The sequence below is a fragment of the Oxyura jamaicensis genome, chromosome 2 (genome assembly GCF_011077185.1).
Source record: "Oxyura jamaicensis isolate SHBP4307 breed ruddy duck chromosome 2, BPBGC_Ojam_1.0, whole genome shotgun sequence".
Taxonomy (NCBI): Eukaryota; Metazoa; Chordata; class Aves; order Anseriformes; family Anatidae; genus Oxyura; species Oxyura jamaicensis.
The window spans coordinates 171,121-190,170 of record NC_048894.1 but is presented as its reverse complement, the minus strand read 5'-3'; the positions used below and the strand labels follow the sequence as shown (position 1 = coordinate 190,170).

The following is a 19,050-nucleotide window of genomic DNA, read 5'->3' as shown; positions in this document are numbered from 1 at the left end:
GCGGTGGCATAGGGAGCAACAGAGCAGCCCAGGCGAGGAGCGGGACTGCTGACCTTTCCGATGCAAAAGGCAGCATGCCCACAGCCCAGCTCTTGGGCTGGACCCTCCCAGGCCTGCTTCCAGTGCTCCACGTTGGATCTCCCCCATGGACCTGTCTCACAGGCACCCCAGGCACATCTGCTCTACCACCTGCACCAGCTGCACAGCCATCCCACAGCACGACCGGCTGCAACTGCTGGAGGGAATAAGAAGACTACAGCCCTGTCAGGTGAGATACTGCTCTAACACTTGTGCTCCAGACCAGTTCCAGCTAATGTGGCAGGGCACCATAGGAAAAGAGCACTATTCAATGCTGTCCTACAGTCAGAAGGAAACAGAGCACCCAGTACAACCTCATCGCACACACACACCATCTCCACACTGGAGCAACAGGGCAGGGACCAGAGGTGATGTGTTCAGTCCCAGTTCTGCCACCTCCTGTACTCTGGGAGCATCATGTCCATGGCCCACGCTGCTGAGACACACTGACCCTGAGCACACAAAGACAAGCACCTGTCATAGCTCACAAGACTCATCACCACCATTCACAAGCCTTCTGAAGTCCAAGACCATCCCATACACTGTAACCTGGGCTCCACCACAGCTCTGGTTCCTCCTGATACTCCTACCCCCATTTTTGCTGCCACTGGGCAGACCTTGGAATGGGAACATGCAGTCCCACCATCAAGGTGTCAAAGGACCTCCACTACATCTCAGCTCAGAGCATAGCCCCTATATTTTCTTCATTCTACCATAGACCCAGAGGGAACAGCTCCATGTAGAAACCTGGGGGCAGCTTTGTAAATCATCTCACCACCATTAGTCTGGACACAGCACTCACTCTCAGCCCTTTGGGCTGCACAAGCCCCACCTAGGCCACTTTAGCAAACAGAATCCCCTAATGCTCCCTTCAGGGCCTTGGCTCACTCAGGTTGGAAGTACCTGGGAATACAAACTTCCTTGTCAGCTTGAGAAGTGGCCAGGACCAGTCATTAACGTAAGGGTTTGAGGCAGAGCACAGGACCCTCATTCCCAGCCCAGCCTATAACCCGCTGAACCAAGTTCCCTCTAAAGCCATTGGAAGCAAGAAGAGGGATGACATCGAGAAATTCTGTAAAGAAAATCCCCTTTGTATCCCCTGCCAGTCCAGCTCCTTTTTGCACTATTTCTTTTTCCCATACCTGAAAGGGAGAATTTTTCACTAGGACAAAATAGACTTTTGAAAATTGCTTATAAGAAAAACTCTCTACTGTAAACTGCCCCACTGACACAGAGGGAATTTTGTCTCCACTCTGGTACAAAGAGAAACTGAATGCTGATAATTTGGACTGGTGCAAAGAGGCCCAGAACAGTCAGAAAGCACTTGAGGAAGAACAATAGGAATCTCAAAGGCAACATAAGATTTTTGCAATCAGTAGCTCAAAAACTGAAAAAAGGAGTTTGGAGAACTGTGGAGGAACCCACCCTCTTCCCAGGATGACCCTACCTTTCTGCAAGTAATCCCTGAAGCCTCTACTTGGTTTTGGTCATTTTCAAAGAACAGCTGTCCATCCAGTCCAACCAAACAACCCTGATGTCCAGAGGGCAAACTAACCTTTGCATTATGAATTATGAGGCAGAGACATTATCTGTGTTTTTAAAGTGTATTTGCAGATTTTGCTTTTATTGTTGCATCGGACTGAATACCAAATCCCACAGGACTCCACAAGGAGTCACCATCCATGATCTGCGTGAACAACTTGCTGAGAACTAGACAGCTCAGAAACAACTACGTGCTACTTGGGTGCTCTAGATAACCTATAGAACTAATTAAAGCCAAAGCATTTATTTATAAGAATTAGAAGTGACAACTCTGTGACATTATCTATTAAGCTGATAATTTGATATAATTTTTTCTCTATAAACCACTTACTTATGTTCCAACCCCTTAGGGTTAAGCTGCATTTGCCCCACCAATGCCCTCCTGGGCCCCACCAGCACCGCCCTCAGTGACTCCCCCCTGCCCCAACACAACCCCACAGAGCCATGACAGATGGGGTGCAGCCACGGCAGGAAGGTTTTATCGTGGCCCAGTGGTCACTTGCTGCTGGTGTATTTGGTGACGGCCTTGGTGCCCTCAGAGACGGCGTGCTTGGCCAGCTCGCCAGGCAGCAGGAGCCGCACAGCCGTCTGCACCTCGCGGCTGGTGATGGTGGAGCGCTGGTTGTACTGGGCCAGGCGGGAGGCCTCTGAAGCCAGCCGCTCGAAGATGTCGTTGACAAAGGAGTTCATGACGCTCATGGCCTTGGAGGAGATGCCGGTGTCAGGGTGCACCTGGGAAGTGGTAATCAAGCGCTGCATCGTATCACACCACCAGGCAGTGGGGACCCAGCACTCCCAGAAGAAGGGCCCTCCTTCCTCTTCCCACCCCACTCCCCCGGGTTCTCATGTCGCATGCCAGTTCCACCGGACTGAAGAGGCCCCTGTGGTACTGCATTGGCTGTGACATTGCACTGCCAGGAGCCTCTGCATGGTGCCACAGGGGAAACAAGCCTAAAAGTGTAAGTGCACCACTGCTCCAAGCCATGGCCACATCTCTAAAGTCTTTCTCCTCTCCCCAGCACAGGCTGGCAAGTCTCAAAATCTCCCAAACTTAGGAAGTTTTTGATCCTTACTCATAGGGACAATGACAGGTATAACCAACTTCTACTCGGTTACTTCCTTATACAGAGCCATGCAGTAGAGTTCATTCTGCCTGTGAAACCCCTTCTGATCTAGATCCATCTCATCTCCTACTGAGAGATTTTTTTGCCACACCCCATTTTAGACTCAGCTGGAGTTCTATACTGTCTCAGTCATCTTTTTTAATCTCACTAAAAAGCACATTTCCCTCTTTTCACACAGTTAACATGCTGTGAGCAGAAGTAACTTTACACATGAAACTGTTCTTAACACTAGAGAAACATTTACTCACTTGCTTCAGTACTTTATAGATATAGACTGAATAGGTTTCCTTTCTCTTGGGCTTCCTCTTGGACTTCCTGTCTCCAGAAGTGGAAGCATGACCACCACGCTTCTTCCCAGCTTCTGCACTCATCTCAGCCCCCTCCCCCAAGCAAGCTCTAACAGAGCAACCACAAGCTGCCATGGGGCTGGTTATATAGCAGAGGCAGCAGCCCTTCACCTGCCCCAGGTGCAGGCCCCAGGGAGTGGGAGGGATGCACATCTGTGGCTGATGATTCGACTTGGCACTAAGCACAGGGCGGCTGGCCTGAAAGGCGCTTGGAATTAACTGATTCAATTAAACTTTCAGACCTGAGAAGCTTGAGGGTAACATTGACAAAGACATGCATAACAGTAGCGTCCCATTCACATGGGGCAGAAGTGCCAGAGAAGAGCTAATTCTGGGTCCATCCAGGGGTCTGGTGAAAGGAGCGTTCCTGCTTTGGTAGAAGGGTGCAAATTGGGGTACTCAAGGTATTGCTTCCAGAATCAAATGTGTTGGGCCACCTCTGTGCTGTGGAACAGGTGTCACAGTCGGCTGAGACTCAGTAAATGAATGTAATATTGGTCTAGTGACTGACTGATAGCACTATGAACAACCTCCTAACAGCCAGTATTCCTCCCACAGTGGATTCTGACCCCGTGCTTATTGGTGGCGCGCACTGGGCACGAACCTGCAGATAACATCTCAGCCAGCCTGGGCTGGGTAGTCCTGCCTGCTTCTCACAACAGATTCCTTCAGGGAAGGACGGAAGGGAAGCAGCAGGAGGAGAGTGCCGACATCCTGACTGTGTGTTTGATCTGTCTTGGAAACCAGTGATCACACTAGTGGTGGTAATTATGACACAGAAATTAGGATAAACCAGGGGGAAAAAAAAAAAAAAAAAAAAAAAAAAAAGTGCAGCAAAGTGTGTTACTTTGCTCTGAACAGAAGAGAAAATGAAGCCTTTCTCTCAGCAAGCACCAAAGCACATATTTTGTAAAATTGCACTACTAATATATACCTCCCACTGAGGGACATCCTTATCTCTGCAGTGCCCTGCACACTGCCTCCTATGCAGGCCTTACATTATAGTGCTCACATGGCAAATCCTCAGCAGATCCCATCTTCCAAGGGCTGACTCTGGGAGACATACCGCATCAGTCACTCTGTCAGGAGGGCCAACAGCATTTCACTGAATTCAGTTTTGTTCTAGGCCTGTCCTCATCAGGAGGCATCTGATGGCCCATCCCTAGCGCAAATAGAAGTCACAGTGACAGAGGGGTTTCCTGCACCCGTCAACTGAAATGTGAATGAACACGTGGGACATGCATGCCAGCACATCTGTGGAGGGGAATGAGAATGTGGAGGCTCGGGCATAGAAGGTAAGAGGTAGCAGGATCCTTCTGGGAATAGAAGTAGCATATACATTGATGTCTGTCAACATCAAGAGATAGTGGATGATTCATACTGGGAGTAAGAAGCATGCAACATCACCACTTTTCTTTTGTAAGAGGCCATGCACTGGTTCGGTACAACACAGGGCTTCCCCCTCAGATGGATGTTCTACCCAGCAAAAGATTTACCAAGCCGTAAATGGCTGAGATGCTTTAGCTGGGTGCGGAGCGTTCACTGTGACTGTAACTATTTTCCCTTTTCCATCAGTCAGAGCACACAAAAGTTCTCCAATGCTAATGAAGTTTTTATCTGTTATAAGTGATACCTGTCCCCAGCTGCAGCGGTGTCTGGCATTGGCAGTTATACACACGTATTTTTTTCTGTATTCTTTTTATTGTATTGTGTTTTCTGAGAAAATGTTAAGTTAGAAGGAAACCCTTTGGTGGATGTTGATCAGTGACAGCATTGAACACTGAGATCCATCACATAGCAGGGATGGAAGCTCATCCACTGTGCAGTATAATCAAATTTGGGTTTCCATATTTATGGAGTTAACACGTTCTTACTACTTTTACACAAATCTGTTTCCCTATATTGCATGTGCTTGTCCATTCTAGAAGCTGTGTGCTTGGCTTGACTTATCCTTGTGCTATTTTTGTGGTGTATGTATTGACCGCCGTGATGAGGGAATCACACAGCTGCACTTGAAGTTATATCTGCCACTTCTCATTGTGCTGTGTTGTAGGCAACTTCTCTTTTAGACTACAGGCAGGAGTAATTGTGCAGAGGCTCTAGGACAATTCTTTTGTAGGAGTTACCATTCAAACAGATAAGGAGCAATTTTCTTAATTTGTCTGGATACAGGTTTGCTTTTGTGCATGATTAGACAAGCCGTAGCTGAAACACTGCAAAATGGCATTGCCCTGGCTGGTGTCTGCCTCTCACACAGTAATCACGACTCCAGAACATGCATCTGCCAGAGCTGCTTCAGTGCAGTCTGACAAACCGTCACCATTGAACAGGTTTAAATCAAGGCTGAAAAACTAGACCGCTAAAACATGCGTAGATATTCAATTTACAAATCCTGGCATACTGTGACCTCTAGTGCATTTAGAGATACTTTTACTTTGAACATGTAGCTATGGGCTTGTTTGCTAAATCAGAAACCTGTCTGCAACTCAGAATTTCTTCTCTTGCTTTGTAGCAGCAGACAGCTAATGTAACTCTCCTATTTGCTTGTGGTGCTTTTACTGAGGCGGGCAGCTGAGCACCACAACCACTCTCACTCCTCCTCCTCAAAGGGAGGAGACAAGAGAGGAGGAGAAAATACGATGAAAAGGGCTCAAGCGTTGAGATAAGGACAAGGAGATCACTCAACAATTATCATCACAGGCAAAACAGACGCAGCAGAAGGAGATTAATAAAATGTATTACCTATTACTAACAAGCTAGAGCAGTAAGAAACAACAACAACAAAAAATAATAATAATTTTTAAAAAGCACTAAAAGACATCTCCCCTCCACCCAACCTCTTCTATGTCCTCCCCGTGAGCGGTGTAGAGGAACAGGGAGCAGGGGCTGCGGTCAGTCCCCGATGCAGTCTCCCTGGCGAGGTCAGTCCCTGATGCATTCATTGTCTCCCTGGCTCCTTCGCGGTCCCCCTCTGCCCCTGCTCCCCGTGGGGTCCCTCCCAGGGATGCCGTCCTTCCCCAGCTGAGCCTGCGGGGGCTGCCCACAGGCAGCAGCTCTTCAGGAACTGCTCCCACACGGCTCCGTGCCACCGAGCATTTATTATTGCCACCATGGCCTTTGACTACACAGATGTGAAATGTGGTGATAGAGTCACTGCCAAGCCTTGACTAAGAATAAGCAACAGCAAAAGGAACATCTGCAGCCTCAGGCAAGACTTCCAGACCTCATTGTTCTCATAGCTACTTTGCAACCCTTTTCAACTCACCAACATCTTTTTAAAACCTAGAGAGCAGAACTAACGAAGACCTGCATTCATCAATTCTCATTTTAAATTCTGTGCTAGCAGTCAGTCTTTACCCTACTTACTTGTGTGCAGTTGCTTTTTCTCCATCACTACCTCTGTTAGCGTCCAGGTATCACACTATGACATATTCTTCTCTTCTGGACGAGGGGATCAAGTGCGCCCTCAGTAAGTTTGCAGACGACACCAAGTTAGGTGCGTGTGTCGATCTGCTCGAGGGTAGGAAGGCTCTGCAGGAGGATCTGGATAGGCTGGGCCGATGGGCCAAGGCCAACGGTATGAAGTTCAACAAGGCCAAGTGCCGGGTCCTGCACCTGGGGCACAACAACCCCAAGCAGAGCTACAGGCTGGGAGATGTGTGGTTAGAAAGCTGCCTGGCAGAGAAGGACCTGGGAGTAGTGGTTGACAGTCGGCTGAATATGAGCCAGCAGTGTGCTCATGTGGCCAAGAAGGCCAGCAGCATCCTGGCTTGCATAAGAAACAGCGTGGCCAGCAGGTCCAGGGAAGTGATTGTCCCCCTGTACTCGGCTCTGGTGAGGCCGCACCTCAAGTACTGCATTCAGTTTTGGGCCCCTCGCTACAAGAAGGACGTGGAGGTGCTCGAGCGAGTCCAGAGAAGGGCTACGAAGCTGGTGAGGGGCCTGGAGAACAAGGCTTACGAGGAGCGGCTGAGGGAGCTGGGGGTGTTCAGCCTGGAGAAGAGGCGGCTCAGGGGCGACCTTATTGCACTCTACAGGTACCTGAAGGGAGGCTGTAGCGAGGTGGCGGTTGGTCTGTTCTCCCATGTGCCTGGTGACAGGACGAGGGGGAATAGGTTGGATATTAGGAAGAACTTCTTTACTGAACGGGTTGTTAGTCACTGGAATAGGCTGCCCAGGGAAGTGGTTGAGTCCCCATCCCTGGAGGTCTTTAAAAGACGTTTAGATGTAGAGCTTAGGGATATGGTTTAGTGGAGGACTTGTTAGCGTTAGGTCAGAGGTTGGACTCGGTGATCTTGGAGGTCTCTTCCAACCTAGACTATTCTGTGATTCTGTGATATTCATTCAAGTGACCTTTCAGTGCATTCTAGACTTTTCCGCAAAGCTAACATAAACAGCATTTATATTAATCTGCATTATTTTCTTAGAAAACACTTTTTTCCCTCCTCAATCTCCAATAATTGCTGAAAACACAGAAAAAACTAAATGTTCTGCAGTATCTACTGGAAGCAGCTCCCCCGTGACATTTGTCCTGTGGATGATACACGGTGCTTCTACAGCAGCAGTCTACAACTTGGATGGTCCCTTTGGAAAAAGCAGGGAAATACTTTGATAGAATAGCTCGGGTTGGAAGGGATACCTTAAAGACCATCTGGTTCCAACCCCCCCGTTCATGGGCAGGGAAGATTTTTTTGAGCAAAATTAGTTTGCTCAAAAGGCCAGAGCCACAGCCAGTTGGCATCTGAAAAGTACAACTACATTTCTGTCTTGTTCTTCAAATTCTCTGTCAACATGTCCTGTTGGAATAGGTTACTGGATTACGTGAACCTTTCACATGACCAGTGCTGCCATACTCATGTGTCGTAATTAATGAAAATGATAACTCATGATCATAAGAAGGTATTTAGTTTGATTTTCTACTTTTTTAGTGCCTTCTAATTGATTTAAAAATACATTAAGAAGTATTTTATTCAGGAAATTTAAGTTGCTGTGGCAAATGCAGTTTAAACAACTTATCTAAAAAAATGTTAAGAACAACAAAAAAGTTAAACTAACTTTAGCTGATTAGTCTTGTTTAGTTAAACCTGGAAGGAAGAAATAATTACTTCATAGTCCAAAAATCCTGATTTAATAAGAGCCTCATATTAGACCCATACAATTTAAGGTGACGGAAAAAACATGCATCTAAGTTGTTCATTTGTAGAGAAGAAGTGCTGGTATTCTACAGATCTACATTGACTAATTTCCAATCTTCAGAACCCTTTCAAGTTGTATTTGTTAACAAGAGAAAATGAAAAAAAAAAAAAAAGCACGTGTGACTTGCTCCCCCTTCTGTCATTATCTGGAAAACCCAGTGTTCAACATGTGGATTAGCAGTTTCCTAGCTGCAAGGATCGTCGTACTCTGCTCTGTACAATTCCAGAGCTCAGTACTCACACCTTCATTTACACCCCAAATTCTGGTCATAACAAGAGGACTTTGGTAATAGCAAAGGAACAAACCTTCATATGAGAGAGCCCCGCATCCTTACTCCTAGAGCTCAGTACTGGCTGATTTGCCCCAGCGTGCCCCAATAACTACTACAGCTCACAAAACAAGACTGTTCTTCCCTCTTTATTGACTGATGGATTCTCAGGCAGATCTGTTAATTACACTGTTAAATAATAGTTAAAAACAAACCAAGGCCAGAGGAGTTTGAAGTGAAGTATCTAAACTGAAGCAGAAATTGGGAAGGAGGAGGCAGGGTAAGCTGGGCTGGGGTCTCCACTTCTGTATCACTGCAACTCAGACACCCTAACTGCCACGACCCCAGACCGTTAGATTCCAAGGCCTGGCTCAGATGGGACATCATCTAAATATGGAAATGGTTGCCCAAATGCAGCCAGATCAGGAGAGAAGAGATCTGTCCAGATACAGAGGTGCAAGGCAAGTCAAGGGGAAGCAGTATTGCAGCAATCCTAGAACACAGCCACAGAGATAGCAGCAGAGTCCCATTCCAGTCGGCAGGTGAGTGAGTCATGTTGGCCACTGTCAGTCTCCACAGAGAGCACCTGACCGACTGCTCTAGAGCTCACACATTGTGGGTCTTTTTGGTGAGCTGTGGATCTTCATCCACCAACTTTGACTTGAGATGTTCCTTATAGGCGAGGATGTCACCTTGCCACTTTGTGATTGTCTGCTTCTCACAGACCCAGATCTCCTGCGCAACCTGGAAGCAAATACACGAGGAAACGGAGGTTTATAGTGCAGCATTTTATAATTTTACCAAAAATATAAAATTAACCAAAATCTACTCTCTGAAGGAGAGAGAGTCTATTGAGCAAGGAGAGAGTCTATTAAGTTTCACACATTTGACTACTAAAGAAAGATATCTGCAGTGAAATATCCCACCGGGCGTTTTCTGAATAATTTATACAGGATTTTAAAACTAACAGTCCTTGAACCCTCCACATTTGTTTTTTTTCATTCATGGAATAAGAAGAAATTCACTTCCTGCTAAGCTGGGAATTGGAAAAGGTAGTTCTTGACATGAACTACCTGGATATGCTGCACTGAAAAATAAAATTGTATCTGAACTTGCAGACAAAGCTATATTTGATAAATCAGCACCCGACATTTCTGTGTGTATGGAGTGACTTCCTTAACCTGTACAGATTGAGTGATAAAGAAAACTGCTAGAACTACTCCAGTATCATTTAAGACAATCTAGTTAAAGTCTCCACATGTGTCATGATCTCCATTTAACCTATTCTTCACTTTTAGCACTTTTTTTTTGCTTTCACATGCCTAAATGCTTTCCAAGGCTATGCAATTATTCTACATGAACACGGCAAGGGAATCATATGCAGTGATATTTTGCAGTCCCACATCTTTTCAGGATAAGGAACAGCTGAAAACAGTTGAAAACATCTTGCTTTAATTACTCCATGTTGGAAAGTTGGTTTGCCAAAATTCACCCTTACCTGCTGGATGAGTCTGAAGTCATGGCTGACGAGCATCATTCCTCCTTCAAATTCATTGATAGCATCTGCCAGGGCATCTATCGTTTCTATGTCCAAATGGTTGGTGGGTTCATCGAGGAAAAGCATGTGAGGATTCTGCCAGGCCAGCCATGCAAAGCACACGCGGCACTTCTGCCCATCAGAGAGGTTCCGAATGGGGCTCACCTGACAAACACAGACACGATTTGCAGCTCTGCAGGGTACCTTATAGCACCAGTTTCTAGACGCCACACTGACTACAAAATATTCACAGTTCAAACTATGTTTGCTGCAGCTGCATGACACAAGAGGACAAATGTAGGCTTACAACTAGACTAGGCTTCCTTTACCAGCAAAACAAGTGAATTCCAGAAAAAGGGATGTCCATAGCAAGACTCAGCTTGTGTTAGAGGTTCCAAAGGAAAGTTGAGATCTGCCTAATGTTCATTGCATCCTGACAAAAGCCTAAAGCTACTCTCAACTTCCTGAGTGACAAATGGGGAAGAACAGTGTAAAAATCAAGGCTAACTGCAGTGATAATGACAACTCCCACCAAAATGTAATATACAGGAGCGTGGCGTGTTTAGAGTTAGAGCACCACTAGAGATTCTATGCTCATTTGCTTGAACCATGTGTTCCCCACACCCAGCTGAGAATATGTTCTGGCATTTCTGACTGGCAGTCATCTCAGAACGAGAGATAAGCAAGCTAGGTCAAGTTATAATTGAAATATAATTGAGGCTAGCACTATGCCACAACCCTTCTTCCTTCACCCGGGTTCCGAGGAGGTCACCCATTTCAACCCACAAACTGCTGCAACACAAAGTAAGTTACTGTGAGCCATGAGTTATTTTTTCTCCAAATTTAAAGGCAGACATGGAAGAAGTATTTAGATGCTGTGGTGCACCATGCTGCATCACACTGTCAGGTATCTGTAGAACAACAGAAAATACAACAGCTCTACTTCCCTAATGCATAAGAAGAAAACCTCAACAGCTCATACTGACCTGCTGCTTCCCTGTCAGACCGTATCTGCCAATGATTTTTCTCATCTCCTCCTTCTCCTTGATCTCTGGGTAGCATTTCAGCATGTACTCCAAGGGTGAGAGGTCTAAGTCCAACTGCTCTTGCAAGTGCTAACAAAGAACAAAAGCCAGCGTCAGGCTGTGCATGCCACCCATCTCCCCCCTTATACCTCTCTGGTGCCAGCAAAGCAGCAGAATCCACGAGATGATAATCCCACCCCTGGCACATTCACTGTGTTGAAACATTACGGAAGCAGTCTCCATTTCAGGAGCGGGGGTGCTGCTTCAGAATAGCAGGCTTGTCCAACATCAAGCATGGGGCAACCATCTCTCCAGTAAAAGGTGAGAGGCTAAACAAAAAGGACCACAGCAAGCCTCTTTTCAGGGCAGGAACATTGGCTACAGTCCATTCTGCCAGAAGAACAGTTCCCTCCCCAAGCTCAAGGCATAGAAAAGCAGCAGCAGGATGGGCCTCAGAAGCAGAAATAGAGAGACAAGATTCCCCATTGCTGTTAGCTTTTTCCTCAGCATTTCATGTCCATGGCAGTTGCTGTAGGGAGTACCTGGTGGTATCTACCAATCTTTACATGTGAGTGCTTGCGGATCATCCCGTCTGTGGGCAGCAGCTAAAAAGAGAAGACAAAAGTATTTCACCATGAAATCTCTTCTTTCGCCGTATGCCAGCCTTCTGTATGTCTGAACATACAGCATGACAGAAAAAGCCCTATACTGCAGCAAGATTTCAAGATTTCCAAAGTCTGATAGGGGTGCTCTCACAAATAAATGCAGCTTCATTGAAGACTACCCAAAGAATAAAGGGCCAGAACAGGGTAGACAATGCTGGGAGCATACCTCTCCTGTGAGCAGTTTCAGCAGTGTTGACTTTCCAGCTCCATTGGGTCCAACAAGAGCTACACGGGTATCCAGGTCAATCCCAAACTCCAAGTTATTATAGATCCATGGCTGCAAACCACATAAATTATGACATTTTATGCCTTTCCATTACTACCTAGATTCTCCATGCTGAACCTGTAAAGCTGTCTTCAGCAGACTCAGCATTAACACTGCCAAGAAATCTGATCCACTGGCGATACGCTGCAGCCTGACCATAAAACTTACCCCAGAGACCCCATTACAACGCAGAGGATACAAGTAAACTCCATACAACCCATGCACACTCCCTATACTCACCCCGTCCTTGGTGTATTTGAAGCTTACGTTCTGCACCATGATGACAGGAGGGGGGATTTTTCCACAGGGAGGGAAATAGAATGACAAAGTCTGTCAACACAGAATATCCACTTGTTAGACACCCTGGAGCACATACAGACCAATCCCTTTATTTCACTCCCTGTTCCCTCTGGCAACTCACTCACGCGTTTATGCATGTTCATCTGCTGGCTAATGATTCCCTATTTCTTTCCCTTTGAAGCAAATGGGTGCTTATACTTTTCAAACTAGCAGGAGCTGCTCTGAGCATCCTCCCTGATCTTCTCCAACTTTCAGACATTTATTCAGTGTCTACCAAAATGGCCTTACTGGTATGACAAATCCCCTTCCCTTCATTGGAAGAAAAAAAAATAACTCTCCTCTTTCCACTCCAGCAATACCCTATCTTCAGTACAGGAATCTGGAAGGGAATCCTACTTTTGCTCTCAGCTGTGTCAGCCATTCCTGTCATCAGATAAAGTTCATTTTGCTTATCTGGCCCAAGTTTCCTACACTGATCTCCAGAAGCAATCCCGCGTTTGATCCCACCTTATCGTTCACCACTCTCTCTGTCAATCCAGAAGCCATCATTTTTTGAAGGGTCTTCTCCTTGCTCTGAGCTTGCCTGGCCAGTTTTGCACTACCATGACCAAATCGCGCAATGTAATTCTGCAACAAAATACAAAGTTAGCCAAAAGCCATGATACAAAGGCTAGGGAGGGGCACGGCTGCACAGGCAGAAAGATATTCGTGCAGCTAGGCAGGTACCTTCATGTGGGCAATCTGATCTTGTTCCCAGTGGAAACGCTTCATTTGATTTTCTTCTAGTTCCAAGCGAGTCTTTACATACTGATCATAATTTCCCTAAAGAGAGAGACCACAAAACATCAGACATGCCCCAGAGGACAGCTCCTCTGTTTTTGTTAGTTGCACAAGACACCGTTCACTCACTGTGTAGTACTTCAGTTTGCGGTTGTGCATGTGGATTATGTTGGTGCAGACACCATTCAAGAAGTCCTGGGAGTGGGATATCAGCACAAGGATCCGCTTGAACCTGTGGTACCACAAAACTTAATAGAGACTAAGCTAGGAAAATAATTGCTTGTTGCCCCTGATGGTGACAAAGGATTTACATGCAACAGATCTCTCTTGTTTACGGCCAGATTAAGAACAAAAAGATAGAAGCCTTAGAGATGCTTCAGGAAATTTGCAGTAAAGCAGCGACAACCAGCTTTCTAAGACATCCTTCACCATAAGGCACTCTTCTTCCATATTCACAAAGAGTCGAGAGCTGGCTACCTTTGCAGTGGATTACTACTGCTACTGATGCAGAACTCCACCGGTGTCACGCTTCTTAGAAGATTCAACCTTTGCTTCTCATTTTCACCTTTTTACCGTCTACCATCTCTTAGGTTCTCTATCACAGGTTCCTTTCCAAGTTTGTAAGATGACTGGCTAAAGCCTCCCCCCAAGAGGAGAGAGGTTCAAATTACTTTCCTAAAACACCTGATATATAAAACAGACGAAAGGTTCAACTGACACAGCTGAAAGAATAACCTCAGCAAATGAAAAGCCCTTCTCACGTGCTTATATGCACAGTTCTTTTAACACAACCCAAATAACCTAGACCTCACAGCTATTCCGAAATCTTTTGCCTTAAGCATTAACATTTTAACTTTGTTTAATAAAAAACAGTTGCATGCACATACTAGAACAAGATGAAACCAGCAGACATGGATACTACAGTTGGTGAAGAGAAAAACAATATGCAAAAAGCTGAGCTGGAGGCCAGGTCTAGAAAGTTAACACTACTGGTACAGCACACAGTGCTGGTACACGCCTCCCAGGTCTGCTCCTGGCTTTCAGGAAGTTACTTTAACCTGTACCAGTATTTCTCATTTTTTTCACTAAGGAAGAGACAGACTTATCTTGAATTCATTACCATCAAGAACCGTTCTGCAAAAACACATAGCAGCAAGCACAAGGTATCATAGAAACACGGGGTTGGAAAGGACCTACAAGATCATCTAGTCCAACCGCTCTCCTATCACCAATACTACCCACTAAGCTACTAAAAATATATAATTAGTAATGCAGTATAGTTACATAGCCACAAGAACTATAGACAGTTACTCCTGTAGCACTTGCTCACGTGCTGACAAGATGTTCCAGCAGAAAACTACAACCAACAGAAGGTGGAAACTCCTTCATGCTTACGTTTTCAGCTCTTCTTCCAACCACACACAGGCATCCAAGTCAAGGTGGTTTGTGGGTTCATCTAGCAGCAGCATGAATGGACGAATGAAGAGGGCTCTAAAAGGAGAGGGAGATGACAGCACAGAGTAAATGCAGGTACCCAAAGCCTCCCAGCTCTCCTCTGAGTTCTTAGAACTGTGTATGTGGCTTTGCAGCATCAGGATCAGACAGGCATTTTCCCAGAAGGCAGCAGGCAGTATTCCACTCACCTAGCAAGAGCCACCCTCATTCGCCAGCCACCACTAAAGTCCTTCAGCTTCTTCCTCTGCATGGCTGGTGTAAACCCCAGGCCGTGCAGGATACGTGAGGCCCGTGCTTCTGCCTTGTCAGCGTCCAGCTCCTCCAGACGTTCATACAACTCCATGAGTTTCTCACACTCCGCTGAAAAAGAGCCTGTCTGTCAGCACTTCTAACAGTGATTGGCTCTCAGCTGCACATCTGTACAGCTGAGAAAGCTCACAGTCCATCTGCTTCACCACTATTCAGCCCCATCCACTCCTATGACTTAGACGCTTCTTAAGAAGTCACACTGGATAATTTCATCTACAGAAGTGGACTTTTCAACTAGTAATGGGCAGCTGGGAGAAAAAGTAATATGTAAAAACTCTGCCAAGGAACCCAGGTAAGACCCTTTCTTCAGTGGGAAGGGAAAGTGGAGGAAATGTCCCTTGTCCACAGGGACTCTGAAAAGCTTTACCATCCTCATGAGCCAGACGCTCTGCCTCTCGTTCTAACATGGCTCTCTCTGTATCCACCTCCATCACACATTGTAGAGGGGTCTTGTCACTGGGAGGCATCTCTCGGGTCAGGTGATAGATGTCAATGTGCTCTGGAATGGGCACTTCTCGTTTCCCAATAGCTGACAAAAGCATGGATTTCCCTGTGTGCAGACAGACACTCCACAATTATTTGTATTCAGTAAGATATGTCACAAAGAAACAGACAAAATGCAGTCAGATCCCACTGATTCCCTCCTTTTCCAACCCAAGAAAATCCTTAGGAATTTCTTGCCCATGAGGAATTAGAGACCTAGCAGAGCCACTGCAGTTCAGCCCTTACCCAGACTTAGGGAGCTGTATTTCTGCTGTATATTTCCTGCCGTCTAACCAGGTCTAACATCTGGTACCAAGGCACCAGACTACAGACTTCTAACCCATAGGAAAGTAACGCACTCATCACTAGAGAGCCTGAAATCACCTCATCACTCTTACTAGCTCATCAATTACACCCATATTCTGCATCTCTCTAGGTACAGCACCAGGATTATACAGCTGTTTTCCCATTCAGACTAGACCACACACTCCCTGCTCTTCCATACTCTGCAAGTTCTCTGGCTAGTAGCATCATCACTGAGTTTATTGACACAAACAAAGCCTCCATACAAGAATCAGACATTCAGAGCCCCGGCATCCCACTCTCCTCTCCACAGAAAGAAGTCCAAATGCTTAGACCAAAGGCAGCATGCAGCCTCATAGTCCTAGTAGCAACTGGTCTTGCTGGGTGGGGAGACGTGGGAGGTGAAACCATCATGTCTAACAGCCTTTTTTCTGGCTTCCAGCATTTACCACCCAAATCTGTCCAGCTTCTCAGCGACACAGAACCTTCACTGAGCTCCAGCAAACACACAACTCTGTGCCCTACTGCTTACCAATTCCATTGAGTCCAATCAGGCCATAGCGCCTCCCAGAATTCAGCTCAAGTTTTGTATCACTCAGCAGCTCCTGGCCATGGAAGGTCAGCGAGAGGTTAATGATGTGCACATCAGTGCTGTTGGGATGGGAAGCCAGCACTCCTGTCACAGCACGGGCAGCAGCTTTCTTTAATTCAAAGTCCTCCATCTCCTTCGTAAGAGCATCCACCTCTATATGTGGAGACAGACCAGAAGTATTGCTGAATTACAAACACACAAGAAGCCTATGGGGAGGGGGGGTTGGAACCAGGTGATCTTTGAGGTCCCTTCCAACCCAGGCCGTTCTATGATTCCATAAGCCCCTAAACCAATATAAGCAGGACGACAAAAACAACCAGTGTCACTTTCTACAGAAATATCGAGGAAGCCTAGAGATGATGGTGCTCAGTTTTTCAGCTCAGCAAATGGATATAAAATGGTCTAAGAGGAACTTTCACCCGCTCTAAAAACAACAGCTGACCATTAAAACCCGGTGAGTAGCCAGAACAGCTAACCTGTTACCCATGCACGGTAGGACTAACCCTCAGTGCAGAAAGGGCTGGGGCAGGGAAAGGGCTTCAACACTTTTGGTTGCAAGTTTAAGGACAGGGCTGGCCTAAATAGAACTTGGGCAGGGAACAAGCAACAGGAAAGATGCGAGAAGAGAAGCAGCAACATTAGAAGGGGCCCTACCAACTACTAAGCTAATGTGTCTATTTGTAGACGCCCCTCTTCCTCTCCTCCTACAGTATAAGCAAATATTTCCTGTCTTGCTAACATTCCATTTGCAGCCCTGAGCTACAGCCTGATTTTTACTACTTTGTGAGACCCTGCAGAAGAAAATAGCGTTAAGGATCTCAGCAATGCTCCGGCTGCTCAGAGCAGAGACCTGGTGTTCAGACCGTTGGTGTTCAGGTCAGCAGGGGGAACCGCCTGGCTGCCAGCATCTCACACAACACCTCACAAATGGCAAGGCCACCTGCCCAGCAAAAACAATGGTCAGCAAGGCAGGACGTGACTTAGCCAAGGAGAAACGACCTAAACTGCTCCGGCACGGCACCCCCTTTGAAAGCACCCAGGCTGCGAGTAAACCAGGTACACAACGGAGCAAAGCAGGAGAGTGCAAAGAGGCGCGAGGCAGCTTCATCCTGGGCGTGCGGCTGTTCCGCGGGGAGCAGCCAGCAAGGAGCGAGCGCTGCCCAGCCCAACAACCTGTCCCCGAGGCTGCGCGAGCCGCGAGCCACCAGCCCCGCTGACCCCCCCCCCGGCCCGGCCCGGCCCCCGCTGACCCCCCCCCCCGGGCCCCCTCCTCTCGGCGCTCTCGGAGCGCTGAACGCGCGTGTCCCGCGCCGCCGCCGCGCGGCCCAGGCTCCGCCAATAGGAGGGCGCCATGCAAATGAGCCGAGGGAGCGGACGGCCATTGGCCGGCTCGGTCCGGCAGCGGGCCGGGCGGGCGCCGAGTCCCCGCCCGCAGCCGGCGGCACGGGGCCGGCACCGGGCGGGCACCGCCGGGCTGCGGGAGCCGGGCCGGGGTCACCCGCGGGCACCGACGGCAGCACCAGCACGCAGGGGTCTGGCGAGGATCACGGGGGTGCCGGCAACAACCCGGATCCCGGAGTGGGCATCCTCCAGCGTGCCCCCGGCCTCGGGCCGCCCCGGATCTCGCGCCCGGTGCCTCCTGAAACACCGCACCGCTGACACTGCCTGGGGAAAATCTGGTGTGCCCGACAGTCCACGGGTCACCAGGCAGCTGAACCAAGGACACGAACAAACTATCAGTGAGCTTTACCTTGCCTACTTCCTTTAGGGAGGTTAGGCTCTGCAGACCAGGTGCACCCGGAAAAACAATGCATGTAAGTTCATAGCAATGTCATTATTTTTTGGTTAAGAAACCAGACCCTACAGCGATTCCTGCACCAGGAGAAAAAAAAATAAAAATAAAAAAAAGGCAGGTCTGGACATCAAATCAGGACAGTATCTCCCAGTATCTGCTTGAGAGGGAAATGATGCCGTCGGCACCCTCCGTGTTCACTCAGCAAACCTCAAGACAGAACCCAGGGAACGCTCCAGCCCCACGCTTTGCACAGAGCCACTACGCAGATTACTGCAGGTGCCCTGCTGGCTCTAAAGGGGGAGAGCAGCCCGGACAGCAGACCCCGCAGCGGGCCCGGTCCGGCACAAGACCAAGCCCGCGGGGAACTCCACGAGGAAAAACAAGCGTCCCGGTTCACCAGTTCGCGGGTACGAACAGACGCGTACGGCTGCTGCCCACGAGCAGGCCCCAGCCGCACACTCCCAAGCACGGGGCGCACAGGGCCGCCGGGCCGACCCCAGCGAGGGCCCCTGGGCAGCGCCCGCCCCACGGGGCGCACCGCCGCAGGCCGGGCACGCACCGGCGGCTGAGCTCGTGAGTCCCGGCCGGAGCGGCGAGGCCGGGCAGCACCGCGCCGCGGTCGCCCCTCACCTGGCAGCGCCGTTCCGTTGGCCTCCGGGGGCCGGACCTCCTGCGGCTCCGTCCCGGCATCGCCGTTCTCCTCCGGGGCGCGGCGGGGCCGCTGCCGGGCCTTAGCCGCCTCCTTCTTCTTGGCCGCCTTCTTCTTGGCCAGGTCCGAGGGCATGGCGAGGTGGAGGGGAGCGGCTGCGGGACGACACGGGGCCGTTAGGCCGCGCCGATCCGGCCCGCACCGGGCCGCCCCGCCCCAGTTCTCCGCCCCGGCCCGGAGCACTCGGGGGCTCCGGGCCGGCAGCGGCCCCGCCGCGCCCCGGAGGAGAACGGCGTTTTTTTTTTTTTTTTTTTTTTTTTTTTTTTTTTTTTTTTTT

At 48.4% G+C, this 19,050-nt stretch overlaps 2 protein-coding genes and 1 long non-coding RNA gene across 5 annotated transcripts; 1 reads left to right on the top strand and 2 right to left on the bottom strand.

Annotated features, from left to right (window-relative positions):
- Positions 1 to 889: 889 nt before the first annotated feature.
- On the bottom strand, positions 890 to 3,176 carry LOC118162214 (late histone H2B.L4). 2 transcript variants are annotated; one of them, XR_004748338.1, is made up of 3 exons: positions 2,993 to 3,176; positions 2,014 to 2,352; positions 890 to 910 (listed from the first exon to the last, which is right to left on the bottom strand). XR_004748338.1 is itself a non-coding variant. In XM_035318271.1 (2 exons), exons 1-2 carry the CDS (start codon positions 3,164 to 3,166, stop codon positions 2,116 to 2,118), a joined length of 411 nt encoding a protein of 136 aa, XP_035174162.1. In that variant the 5' UTR covers positions 3,167 to 3,175; the 3' UTR covers positions 2,008 to 2,115. The 2 variants fall into 2 exon arrangements, 1 of the variants encoding a protein (XP_035174162.1); XM_035318271.1 differs by lacking the exon at positions 890 to 910 and having other exon boundaries at positions 2,008 to 2,352; positions 2,993 to 3,175.
- A 115-nt stretch (positions 3,177 to 3,291) lies between these two features.
- Positions 3,292 to 4,218, top strand: LOC118162215. Its single transcript, XR_004748339.1, has 2 exons — positions 3,292 to 3,495; positions 3,650 to 4,218. It is a non-coding gene; the product is annotated as an uncharacterized LOC118162215 (long non-coding RNA).
- Positions 4,219 to 8,688: 4,470 nt separating this feature from the next.
- Positions 8,689 to 18,916, bottom strand: ABCF2 (ATP binding cassette subfamily F member 2). Of its 2 annotated transcripts, none has more exons than XM_035318268.1 (14): positions 18,695 to 18,916; positions 16,210 to 16,422; positions 15,259 to 15,441; positions 14,771 to 14,942; positions 14,523 to 14,618; positions 13,257 to 13,359; positions 13,074 to 13,169; positions 12,855 to 12,974; positions 12,288 to 12,377; positions 11,949 to 12,059; positions 11,660 to 11,722; positions 11,079 to 11,207; positions 10,054 to 10,257; positions 8,689 to 9,299 (listed from the first exon to the last, which is right to left on the bottom strand). In XM_035318268.1, exons 1-14 carry the CDS (start codon positions 18,846 to 18,848, stop codon positions 9,162 to 9,164), a joined length of 1,872 nt encoding a protein of 623 aa, XP_035174159.1. In that variant the 5' UTR covers positions 18,849 to 18,916; the 3' UTR covers positions 8,689 to 9,161. The 2 variants fall into 2 exon arrangements, with proteins under 2 accessions (XP_035174159.1, XP_035174158.1); XM_035318267.1 differs by having other exon boundaries at positions 16,210 to 16,428; positions 18,695 to 18,914.
- Positions 18,917 to 19,050: the final 134 nt, after the last annotated feature.

Excerpts from the sequence above, each read along its gene's own strand:
- LOC118162214 (XM_035318271.1), bottom strand. The coding sequence starts at position 3,166 with ATGGCAGCTTGTGGTTGCTCTGTTAGAGCTTGCTTGGGGGAGGGGGCT. Across the intron at positions 2,353-2,992 it reads TCTATAAAGTACTGAAGCAA|GTGCACCCTGACACCGGCAT; the intron begins GTGAGTAAATGT and ends ACCACTTCCCAG.
- ABCF2 (XM_035318267.1), bottom strand. The coding sequence starts at position 18,848 with ATGCCCTCGGACCTGGCCAAGAAGAAGGCGGCCAAGAAGAAGGAGGCG. Across the intron at positions 12,975-13,073 it reads ATCAGATTGCCCACATGAAG|AATTACATTGCGCGATTTGG; the intron begins GTACCTGCCTAG and ends ATTTTGTTGCAG. Across the intron at positions 9,300-10,053 it reads ACTTCAGACTCATCCAGCAG|GTTGCGCAGGAGATCTGGGT; the intron begins GTAAGGGTGAAT and ends ATTTGCTTCCAG.